Source organism: Mus caroli, chromosome 4 (genome assembly GCF_900094665.2).
Source record: "Mus caroli chromosome 4, CAROLI_EIJ_v1.1, whole genome shotgun sequence".
NCBI lineage: Eukaryota > Metazoa > Chordata > Mammalia > Rodentia > Muridae > Mus > Mus caroli.
The window spans coordinates 42407949-42420686 of NC_034573.1; the positions used below are offsets into that span (position 1 = coordinate 42407949).

At 42.1% G+C, this 12738-nt stretch overlaps 1 protein-coding gene across 5 annotated transcripts in view; it reads left to right on the plus strand.

Annotated features, from left to right (window-relative positions):
• Invs (inversin) overlaps positions 1-12738 on the plus strand; it is a 147347-nt gene that overhangs the window by 100862 nt on the left and 33747 nt on the right. For 3 of the 5 annotated variants that reach the window (XM_029476079.1, XM_029476082.1, XM_029476081.1), the window contains 4 exons: positions 628-795; positions 5181-5361; positions 7963-8072; positions 11728-11899. In XM_029476079.1, the coding sequence (XP_029331939.1) occupies positions 628-795; positions 5181-5361; positions 7963-8072; positions 11728-11899 (631 nt within the window). Of the gene's footprint in view, positions 1-627; positions 796-5180; positions 5362-6240; positions 6889-7962; positions 8073-11727; positions 11900-12738 lie in introns of those variants that run through there. The other 2 variants (XM_029476080.1, XM_029476083.1) reach the window with 2 other exon arrangements.

A 12738-nucleotide genomic window follows, 5' to 3' on the forward strand; every position in this document is an offset into this window, starting at 1 on the left:
TGACAGTGAGTGTCTAATGTGTATCTAAGCATCTCCTGGTTTTGTCCGTGGTGATCTCTCTGTAAGAGGCATGTTCATGGCAGTGGCAAAAGTGGCAGCAACTTTACTGTGTTCAGAATTACCACTTCAAACTTTTATTTCAGATAAAATGCAGGTTTAGTTTTAAAAGTATCCATCAGTAGCTAGATTTAGCTATTAGTATGTAAACTTATTCTTAAATTTAAATTTGATATGCCAAAGGATTCTAGGTTTATGTGTTGCCTGTAGCATATTTTCCTTCTGGTTAACATCAAAATTTAAATCTTTCTGTCAAATTCTAAGATTCTAATTCAAAGCTTAGTGCTCCTCAGAGGCATATAACATCAGGAGCGTTGGTTACCTTGCTGGTGATTATTTGTAAGTCACCATTCCTCGCCCTGTTATTTGCAGCACTTGATGAACAAGACCCGTGGTTAGGAGGTCAGCCTCTGGCATCACATAAAATCTCAGTGCAGCCACACACTGCTAACTTCTATCACATGCAGATGAAGGAATCCTAATCTCCCAGCGAGTCCTTAGACTCAATCCGTGCCTGTCATGCAGACGAGTAGGCTGCTGAGGCATCTTAAGCTCCCCTCTACCTTGCAGCAAACAGCTCTGCACTGGAGTGCCTACTACAACAACCCCGAGCATGCGAAGCTACTCATCAAACACGACTCCAACATCGGGATTCCCGACGTGGAAGGCAAGATCCCACTCCACTGGGCAGCCAACCACAAAGACCCGAGTGCCGTGCACACAGTGAGATGCATCCTGGTGAGTAGGCCCCCAAAACCTTTCCTAGGAAAATATAGTAGGTACAAAACCATAGACATGACAGACAGACAGTCTATGAACCAAGAATATCAACACGTGGACTCATCCCCTAAGGGAGCTTCACAAAGACAGTTACTCCACACTGGGGTTTCCTCTGACCCACTCCTCCTCCACCAGCCACTCCAGAATTCACGTTTCTCATTCCCTGCTTTGGTTTGTACTTGTTTCTAATCTTCCAATTTTTTTATTTTTGTGTATGAGTGTATGTACATGTAAATGTGTGTGTGTGTGTGTGTGTGTGTGTGTGTGTGTTATCTGGACTGTGGGGGAGGTGTTTATGTGTGTGATGCAGGCAGATTATGTCTGACCAAGACCAAAGCAAGACACTGGGGATCTTCCTGTCCCACACTCTGCCTGTTACCTTGAGCCAGGGTCTCTCACTGAACCTGAAGCTCACTGCTTCGACTGTGCTGTCTGCCAGCAAGCTCTTGGGATCTAAGTGTCTCTGTTCCCCAGTGCTAGGGTTAAGGCACTCACAACCAAGGTGACTATTGACAAAGGTGCTACAGGTTGAACGCCTTTACTGACTTCCTCAGTCCCCTGCTGGCTGTTAATATACAAATTAGACTTAAAGGTGTTCTTCCCTTGTGTATACAGTGATTGTTGTACATATCCATTGATTTCTTTCTCTATATTTTTCTTTTTTTGTTAAGAAATAAATTTATTTTCTTTATAAATTATCCAGTTTCAGATATTGTATTCTAACAGCACAAAATATAGCAAGACAAAGAATCTATATGAGAGTATTTGATATTTGAAATTGGCATCTTTGAATCAGGAAAAAAATTACATGAGTGGTTTAGAGAATATCTTAATTACTTAAAAGTCATTTTAAGAATAAAGATGTAACATCAAGAAATTAACTTGTTGGTAGTATTTCCTGACTTGACCATTGGTAAGCATTACTCATTTGTTTTGATGTATGTATTTGTGAATATACATTTTTGTTGCCCTCTATGACTGACTTGGCATGGCCCTGGTGGGGACAGAGTGACATGGTGACATGGTCCTGTCCCTGGGATAGGCCCCAATATGAGCCTCTATATTTTTATTTCTTTTTTGTATATGTGTGTGTGACATGCATGCATGTATTGATAACATGTGTTGGTATGTGTGTGAGGGTATATGGTGTGTGTATATGTGTATGGAGGAGGCCAGTGGAGGTCAGATATCCTCATCATTTCCCACTTTATGGACTGAGGCAGGAGGGTCTCTTGTAGACGCCTGAGGACAGTGTTTTGACTAATGTGGCTATCAGTTTGTCTCTGCTTGCCATACTCTGGGATTATAGATAGGCTGTTCAGCTTTGACATGGATTCTGGGGATCAAACTCAGGTACTAAGTGTTCTCATGTTTGAGTGATGTCTTAGTCAGTGTCCTTTTGCTTTGAAGGGACACCATGACAACTTTTATAAAGGAAAGCATTTGGGGCTGGCTTACAGTCCAAGAGGTTCAGTCCATTATCAGCATGGCAGAGAGCACAGCAGCACACAGGTAGACACGGTGCTGGAAAGTAGCTGAGGATTCCATATCCAAGTCTTCAGGCAGCAAACAAAGAGACACTGAGCCTAGCTTGGGCATTTTAAAACAAAGCCCACCCTCAGTGACCTACATCCTTATTCAAACCACCTCATTCCACTCCCTGACCCACAAAGGCCTATAGCCAGATCATAATGCCGAAGTGCGTTCAGTCCAACTTCACAAGTTTCCCACTTCAAATAGTCTATGACAGTCTCAACACTGTCTAAAAGTTCAAAGTCTCTTCTGAGACTCACGACAGTCTCTTAACTGTTAACCCTGTAAAATCAAAATCAAAGAGCAGACCCCTTACTCCCAACATACTCGGCACAGAGGACACCTTACTTCTCTAAGAGAGGAATGGGAGCACAGTGAGGAAACCACAGCAAAGCAAGACCGAAACCCAGCAAAGCCAACGTCAAACTCTGCATCTCTGCCTCATGTCAAAGTGCTCTTCAGATCTGCAGCTCCGTCCAGCTGCTGGCTGCCGCACGCTCTCTAGGGCAGCTTCCACATGTGACAGCACTGGCCGTCTCCTAGCCTCATTTTCCTCCCTTGAATCTTAGGTTTTCTCTGTAGCTTCTCTTAGTTCCTGATCTATAGTTCTTAGAACTTTCATTACTGTAGAGGTATTGATTGTAAGCTTGGGGTCTTGTTTATTTGTTCGTTTGTTGTATGACAGGGTCTCATGTAGCCAAGGTTAGCACCCAGCCCATCATGCAGTTGAGGAGGATTACCTCGAGCTTCTCCTCCCAAGTGCTGGCTAGCATCACAGCCCGTGCCACCAACACCTGGTCTGCGTGCTGCTGCTCATTTCACGTGAGACATTGTACACACCAGGCAAGCACCCGACCAAATGAGCCTCAGCTCCAGTCTACACTGCCTTTTAATTGTTAAGAATGCCTTTTTAATTTTTTCTTTTACTTTACTCCCATCAAAACTTTCCATGTCCCACACCATCAACCTCCTCTTCTCCAAAGCTTATAACGTCCATTTCTTTAAGTGTTGCTATCTTGTTCTGGAAGACTGGTGTTCTTTGGGCCCATCCTACACAATCTTGCTTCTGTTGTTTACTTCATATGGGCTTACAGCTTTCTACCTGTTTTTTGTTTTTCTTGCAAGTCAAGTCTGTTGGTGTTTTAATGGTCAAACCTTTGTAAGGTGATCTGCCTTTTCATTCAGACTGTTGTTAATTCTCTGTGTTTAACATTCTATAGTTCCTTTATAATATGTCTAGGTGTGATTTTTGGAATTAAAAAAAAGTCGTGTTTTTTTTTTTGGGCAAGATAGCACATTAGCAGAGTCAGTAAGATCAGGACTCCACCATGAGACTGAAAGCTCACTGGAGTGTTCAAATCACCCTGGTCATTGTGATAGTTTTTGTTTCTGCTCACTTTCCATTACATCTTTTATTTTCTTACAGATCTCACAGATAGTTGCCTCATGTAAACACATCTTACTTTGAGAGCATAGGCATGTCCAACATTTGATACCATTGTCATGTAGAAGTTAATGGTCAATAACCTTGCAATTGAATCACATAAAAGTAAATAAATAATCTCATAATGTTTTAACTAAGCATACTTTTTAAATTTTGGGACAGGGCTGGCTGAATTTGTAGCTGTCCTAGGGCATAGGTAGTTCATGGGACACACCCTTTGTTGATAAAATGGGATGACTACATAGGAAGCTGTAAATCCAGGCTGGCCCTTCAGACAGTCAAATTGAAGCATATCAGGACTTGGCTCTAGATGTGACCTAACATAAGAAGGAATACTGGGTGAGGAATCTCCGTAGCTGAAGCTGTTCCAGGAAGCTGAGACATGAGGGTTCTGGGCCAGTAGTGTTCCTGGGAACAGGGAAATATGATCTTCGATGTCAAAGGGAGACTAAGAAGCACATCATGATGTCTGCTGCAACGATCCAGCAGAAGTGTCAGTGCGTGCTGTGAACTTACAGAGGAATAAACTGTCAACCTACAGAGAAATAAGATGGGGATAAAATTTTCAGCTTCATTCATAAAAGCACCTTAAATTAAGTGTCAGGGAAATGTCTTTCAGCCTCAGACTAGGAATAACATATAGGAAGCTTGATACCAAGTGATTAATCTGCACCAGCATGTGGAAAATAAACACTTTGCACATTGTCGTGGGTGTGTTCATTGGTCCAAGCATTTGGAGAGCAGCTTGACAGTATGTGGTAGAATGCAAAGCCTCTTTCCATGTGTATAAGAGGAAAATCTCACACATTGAGCTGCAAGAAATATGTGAGGGAAACAGTCTTTGCAACATTATTTGTGATGGTGAGAAAAATGGAAATAATGTAACTGTTCCTCTGGAGAAAAACGGACAACAAAATTCTAGTTTAACAAATGAGCCAGAACCACCAGGGATACCTACACGAGCAGCGTAGGAAGAAAAAGTTGCCAAAGATATTACAAGTGTGCTTCCATTGTGTCAATATCAAAGTCATATATACAAAGTAAATGTTGTCCTTGGATGACTATATATGTTAGCAAAACAAAACACAGCTCTAGCCTAATTCATAACAGATTCAAAAGCACATTAGGCAAAGTGCCACACCTTTTTCATGCAAGCATGGTAGTTACTCTATTCTTTTCTGTATTTTTTATATTATTGATAAATAGGAAAGTTAATTGTTGAAGATTTAGCTCATACATTTAAGCTATCATTTTACTTGTACCTTTAGAGAACGTGCAGGTTTCATTTTAAGAAGTAGTTAGTGTGAATAGTAAACATATTTATTGAGGATTCTACATGTCTGAAGTCTCTGGTTCTTAAAAATAGGATGCTGCCCCAACAGAATCTTTACTGAACTGGCAAGACTACGAGGGCCGCACACCTCTGCACTTTGCAGTCGCTGATGGAAACCTAACGGTGGTGGATGTCTTGACCTCCTATGAAAGCTGCAACATAACGTCTTACGATAACTTATTTCGAACCCCACTTCACTGGGCAGCCTTACTAGGTACATTCTGCCGTAAGTCAGAGGACCCCTGGTAGGAAAGACTTCTCAACTACAGAAGTGCTTCACTTCTCCCATGGGCTCCTTCCTCCTGCTTCAGCATTTCCATATCTAATTCCTATGCTCAATTATCTCATAACCCGGCTCCTTCTATTGCACTGAAAATGTGGTAATGTAAACTAATTCTCTGTTAAATACTGGTTCTTATTTCAGCATCATGTTATAAGGTTTTAAAGGAATGAAAATTCATTGACAAGATGCGAATATAATGTAACTTGTCTTCACATTCATGGCTGTGATGTGGGCAAAGGATTCATTTGATGATTGTAATCAGTCCTTGATATTTGATTTTTTTTTTCTTCATATCTGCCTTGTAACCTCTTAGGGATCACTTTTTTATTTTTATTTTTTAGTTTTCTTGTTGAAGGACAGATATGTATCTAGTATGTGTGCTTGTGTCAGATTATTTGAAAGAGTACAAACTGAGAGCTTTTCTGTTTTACGTAGTAGTTAAACCACTTATAGTCATTATTAAAAAGTAATATTTTCTTTTTACTCTTGGGGAATTATTAATATTTTCAGAGGGGTTTTTTCTTAATGTTTTCTTGCCCCTTTGTTTTCGCCTTCTACCAGAGAGTATGTGCTGCCATCACGTGGCTGTAGCCTGCCTGGTATGGCAGGTGGAAGTGTAGGCTTTGTTGTAGTGACTTTTCAACTTATTGAAATCTTATTTACCCAGGAATCAGAGTCAAGAGCAAGACCTCACCTGTCTCCTCCTGCTCATAAGATGAGCTGTGCCCTTTCTTCATTACTGCTTTGGTTTTGTCAATAGTCTAAGGGTCCACTCAGTTAACAGCCTGAGGGTCTGCTCAGTTAACAGCCTGAGGGTCTGCTCAGTTAGCAATCTGAGGGTCCACTCAGTTAACAGCCTGAGGGTCCACTCATTTAACAGCCTGAGGGTCTGCTCAGTTAACAGTCTGAGGGTCTGCTCAGTTAGCAATCTGAGGGTCCGCTCAGTTAACAGTGTAAGGGTCTGCTCAGTTAACAGTCTGAGGGTCTGCTCAGTTAGCAGTCTGAGGGTCTGCTCAATTGTGAATATCTTGCTTTAAGTTTTAAATTGCACACCATATGTTTTAAAGTGATTTTCATTTTTGCTTACAGCTTTTATGTCAGACTTGTTATTTAGTCTGTCTTCTAAGGTGTTTCACCCCTTTTCTGTTTCCTCTAGAAAGTGGGTGTACCTCACAACTCTGTATCCACTTTACTAAATTCACTCTCATCCTGTAATTCTGATTTTATTATTCCTATTACATGGGTTTTTTTTTTTTTTATTTTAACTGTGTCTTCATTCCCACTGCCGCCTGTTTCTTCTTACGCTCACTGTATGTCCTCCCATCAGCTTGTCATGTCGCCTGTTTTCCTCCTTGGATCCTCTCTTTTGTTTCGTAGAAGCCATCTCTTTCTGACTAAACTGAAGATGCCTAACAGTTTCTCCACTTTGCTCTGAGCCTTCTTGAGACCATCTCTGAGGTATGCCCTTCATCTTTCCAATGCTGGGGGGTTTTCCTTACTAAATGTTTTCTTTGCTCCTCAAACAAGAGTAGATAGATGTCTTTAGATTGACACTATTGCACAGATAGTCACCAGGCCTGTATTTGGGTTAGGAAGACTCCATCTTAAACCACACATGTGGAGTGAGTGCATGAGCACAGCCCCCAACCCCCAGGCAGATCCTTCCACCCAGCACAGCCTTGCTCAGAAGGTTCCTCCATCATGGCATCTCCTTCCCTGCCCTGTTCCCCACATGCTCTGTTAGAGAGTCTAAAAGGGTTTCCTAAGTTTGTTAGCCTTCTGTGTGGTGCTGTGTTGTGCTGTGTTGTGCTGTGCTGTTTTTTGAGATAACCAGACAATGTCCTAGCACTTTCTCGGTAGCCCAGGCTAGTCTCAGTTTTCACTCCTCCTGCCTGAGCTCTCAAGTGCTGGGTTTACAGGCACACACTACCACACCCAGCTTGTTAATTCTCAGACCCTTTGTACAGTTTTCTCCCTTGCAGAAGCCACCTCTTTCAGACTAGACTGTTAGCCCGCCACCATGCCACAATGCCTGCTCTCTTATTTTGAGGAGTGTGAACTCACAGCCTTGATGTTAAAAGACTAGAGAAGCAATGCTGAGAGGGTGGTTAGTCCTCAGAGTCAGAAGAGGTTCAGCGGAGCAGTAGAAGGAGCTAAGGGTCAGTTCTCGGGGATCAGGAAGTAGAACCTTAACATGATGGGCAGTGAAGCCAAGAAGCCCAAGAGGCAGCCCCTGAGCCTGGCACCTGCTGTCACTGTGCTCTTCCTTCCTGACGAAGCATCCTGTTTTTACTGTTGTAAGCTTTGCCTTCGTTCTACCCTGCCATAGGCACAGCCGAGGAGGAGGGAAAGGCTGTGCCAGGAGCTGTCGAGACCACTCTAAATGCTGTTGAATGCTACTCTTTGGTTTTGCTGCTGCTGCTCCTCCTCCTCCTCTTCCTTCTTCTTCTCCTTTTTTCCTTCTTTCTTTTAACTGGATTAAAAACTGGCTTATCCCTCTGTGTGTGATGCCTACCTTATGTGTGTTCTCAGGTCATGCACAGATTGTCCATCTCCTTCTAGAAAGAAACAAGTCTGGAACGATCCCTTCGGACAGCCAGGGAGCAACACCCTTGCACTATGCAGCTCAGAGTAACTTTGCTGTAAGTTATGGCTCCCCTTTCTCCTAGTAAAGTGTTTATTTTGATATAATTAGATCTTCATATTCAATATAAGAAATAATATGCTATGGTCCTGTGCCCCTTTCAGTCAGCCTATTCTAATGATAGACAGAGTGTTATCAAAAGAAGGTTGGCACGGATCTAATTCACTGTGCCAGGTTAAAGTTCATGTATCTGAGTTGGCAGAGTTGGCTTTTAACCATCATTCACACTGTCAGCACCGTGATGCAGGCAGTGGTGTGTGTTTTTATAAGGTTCCTAGTCACCTGCAAAGTTTTATGTCACTTTATTTAAACACTCTGTATAACCTTTTGTTTTATGGTGAGTGTACTGCCGTAATTTGTGACTTTTATAGCACTAAGGATGTCATAGTGTTTGGCACCCTAGAATTGTCTTGAAAGCACTGCAACAAGGCTTTGCTGCTGGAAAAATCAACTGTGAAGATTGCTAGCTGTGTGACCTCAGACAACTTTCTTAACCTCTCTGAGCCTTTGCGTCTTCATAGATTGTTTAATAACTATAAGTCTTCTTTCAGGACTGCTAGAAAGACAGAACAAACTTATGTAAGTGTCTACCTCACCTGGTGTAGAGCAGGAGTCTACATAGGCCATGTTCCTATGAGAGCAGTGGTGTACATACGAGAGCAGGTGTCCAAACACAGAATACATTCTTCTGATTCATATTAGTGATTGTAGATTGTATACATCTGTGAAGGCAAACATGTGAATTATTATATCTAGGGATCCTGGCCATTATCTCTAGTTCTTCCCTGATAGACCTCCATGGATCACAAAGTTCATTCTTGTGTTTTATGTCCTGGGTTCACTTTGCAGCATGACAGTGTGTAGTCTGACACTGAGACATGAAAGAGGCCACAGTTGGTTTTCTGTCTTCATAGTGAGTGTTCAGTGAAACTCAATAGCTCTGGCCTGGGCAGAGCATAACCCTACTTTTTGACCTCAGTATTCTACTGAGCACCATTTTCATTCCTTCTCACTCTGCAGAAGCCAGTTAGATTCTGTCTTATATGCTAGCTATTACCTTTCTATTTAATACGTCAAAAACTCACGGGTGCTCTTTGTGGCAAGAACGTTGTCTCTCTGCTCTTGAGTTGTCCACAGGCCGGCCATCTGTACACTTACATTCTTTCCTTCATGGCCTCCCTAAAACTTTACTCAATGCACCACCTAGAGTTTTGGCAAACCATTATCTTTTATTAACTCTGAACATCTCAATAATATTTGGAGAAGTAGTTCTTTCTTAACACAGATGGGAAAGTCACACGGCCCAAGCGGATGGGTCCATGGGAATGAAAACTCAGTACATGACTCAGCAGTAGCCTGTGAGGTGGGTCACAGCGTCCCATTTACAGGTTCTGAGAGATGGAATGCCTTGCCCATGATCGTGAACCAGACTGGAGATTCTAGCTTTAATACAAATACCAATAATTAAATACTTATCAGTGGGAGTAAGAGAGAATGGTAGCGCATTACAGATGTTTGAGTTAGGTAGTCTGCCAGTTCCAGAGTTGGTTTTAATAATTATGCATATTTCTGAACTCTGTTTCAAGCTTATCAATTACTTTAGCTTCTGTTAATTCCACATAAGGTCGCTATTTTCTTTTTTGAAAAAACAAAAATAAGCAAATCAGGAAATAGTTTTAAAATTAGGAAACCTTACCATGCTGTAGACAGATTGCTGGGAATTCCAGGTTCACATGGAACTGTTCCTGTACCTGCCTCCAATATTTATGGGCATAAACTTGCATTTCTTGCAGTGCAAAACAAGGACTAAATTAGACGAGCCATTGTATTTATTCTTTTTTATTATTGTATATGTATAGGTGTTTTGCCTGCATGTATGTCTGGGTAACGTGTGGCTGCCTGGTGTCCTTGGAGAGCAGAAGAGGGTATCAGATCGTCTGGGAATCAGGCTACTTATGATTTTAAGCCTCCATGCAGGTGCTGGGAATTGAACCCAGTAACTAGAGCTCGACTTCTGGGCTAGCTCCCCACCCCTCTTCTACATATAAAATATTAAGAGTCAGCTACAGTGATTTCTTTTTGAAACTCTTTTATATTTATTCAAACACAAGTTTCTTGGTCTTCCTAGAAATCTGTGTCCGAGTTCTAGAAAAAATGTCCGCAGGGGAAACATTAATCCAGGTACAAGAACTGGGAATGACAGTCACCTGCACAGCGCTCATGCAGCCTAAGCAAGCAAGGCCCTGGATTTTTTTTTTTTAATATTTTATTTTTTTTTTTTAGAATTAATTTTTTTATTAGGTATTTTCCTCATTTACATTTCCAATGCTATCCAAAAAGTCCCCAATACACTTCCCCCCCACTCCTGTACCCACCCACTCCCACTTTTTGGCCCTGGCGTTCCCCTGTACTGGGGCATATAAAGTTTGCAAGTCCAATGGGCCTCTCTTTCCAGTGATGGCCGACTAGGCCATCTTTTGATACATATGCAGCTAGAGTCAAGAGCTTTGGGGTGCTGGTTAGTTCATAATGTTGTTCCACCTATAGGATTCCAGATCCCTTTAGGCCCTGGATTTGATCCCAGCACAGAAACCAACAGCAGTAATCCAGCTGCTGGGCACTGTTAGAACTGACTGCCCAGGTCCCTTTTTGTCCATTAATCCAGAGGCAGGATCTAAAATATAGGAATGGTTAAATAAAATTCTTTAAAATGAGTTGAATGCTACATTTCACAGTAAATTTTGATCAGTAATCAGCAAATATCTTAACCACTGAAGATTTCTAGAAATGAAATACACAGTGAGACGATCAGTTGGCCTTCTCTAGAGGCACATGTGGGTCTCTGCAGGTACAGTGCACAAGCAAATGTGTAGCTTAGTGTTAGTCGTGACACTGCATTCTTTAAAGCCTTCAACTTTTCATTTCTAACAGTGGTCTTAACAGTTTGAAAGCTTGATCAAAGAGACTCGTTCTCAGTTATATTACACTTGTCATCTTTTAATTTTATTATATTATTTTCTATTCTTTGGCAGTTTCATTCATCCTCACCTTCTCCCCAGTAAGTTCCCTCAGGTCATGTCCTCTCTGTGGGACACAGCGGGTCTAGTAGTGCTGCCTGCATGAGTGAGGGGTTACTTACTAGAGCACGGGCAACTCAGCACTAATGAGGAGAGCTGCATGAGTTCCTCCTGCCACCACTGACTGTCATAGTCCCTCAGAGAGGGGTGGGGCCTCTCAAGCCCTTCTCCCTTCACCAGACATGTTGACAGGCCCAGTCTTGTGCTGGCAGCCACAGCTGCAGAGAGTTCACCATGAGCCAGCCTTTGTCCTGTCCAGAGAACACTGCTGGGCATCAGCCCTTCCCAGCCTCTGGCTCTTAACAGTCTTTCTACCTCTTCTTCAGTGTCCCCTAGGAAGGGGCAGTCAAATTTAACGGTGTTGAATGAGAAAATTAGATTATGTTCTTGAAATGTTCCAGAAACAAAGACTAATATAAGAGAAGAAGATCTTCATTTTCTATCGAAATTGAAGTTTTATTATTCATTTAAAAACATCAGGAGAAGCCCTTGTCTTCTTCATGGAACCACACAGGTGCTCTATTACCATGTAGAGATGTTCACCACTGCAGTGTTTCACATTAAGTCTTCTTACAGGAAACAGTCAAAGTGTTTTTGCAGCATCCTTCAGTGAAGGATGATTCTGACCTGGAAGGAAGAACATCTTTCATGTGGGCAGCAGGAAAAGGCAATGATGACGTGCTCAGGACAATGCTGAGTCTAAAGTCAGACATCGACATTAACATGTCAGACAAGTACGGAGGCACAGGTAGGAACTGGCACGTGGGCTCGCAGTGCTTCAGGTGCTGAAAGGCGCTACCAAGTTTATAATACAGAAACTAGACATCACTGTTTCTAAGATAATATTGTTTGACTTAGCTTTTTACTTTTTAAGATCTTGAGTTTGCCAAGATCTTACTCCAAAGGCTTTATTTCTTCCAAGTATTATGGCTAAAATTAGTGTCTCTACCAGGTAAAAATCAACACCTGGTTTATAGCTTTGGCTGCACCTTAAACACAAGATAGAAACTTGTCTCATCGTTTACTTTCATATTACAAAAAAAACCCAGAAACTTAGAACTGAGCATAGTTGGGGCTGAAGAGATAGCTCAGTGGGTAAGGCTCTCCCATGCACGTGTGAGAACCAGACACAGTGAGTGAGGCTTGGAGGCTGGTCAGTAGTCCCCACGCCTGGGAGAAGGAAACAAGAAAACCACAGAGCCAGCTGGCTGGCCTGTGGAGTCAGGGAGAGACCCAGTGTATGCAGGGTAGAGAACAGTCAAGGAACTGATGGCAACTTTGGGTCTCAACACACATGTGCATACACATGCATGTGTACCTACCTCAACATATATATAATATGCAAAAAACTGTGCATTTTAGTAGCTACTAACATTTCAAACTATATTTTAAGGGATGACTGCATGTTGCTCTCTCATGTTAGAACTTCCCACGACTATAGAACCCTTACTGCTTCACAGCCTTATCAGGCCTTACCAGACTCTTGCTTCAGTTTTTCTTTACTAATTGAGACCTGTAACTGCATACTGGTTACTAAGAGGCACAGTATTTAGCATCCAATGAAAGTCTCTCCTTTGTCTGAAATTC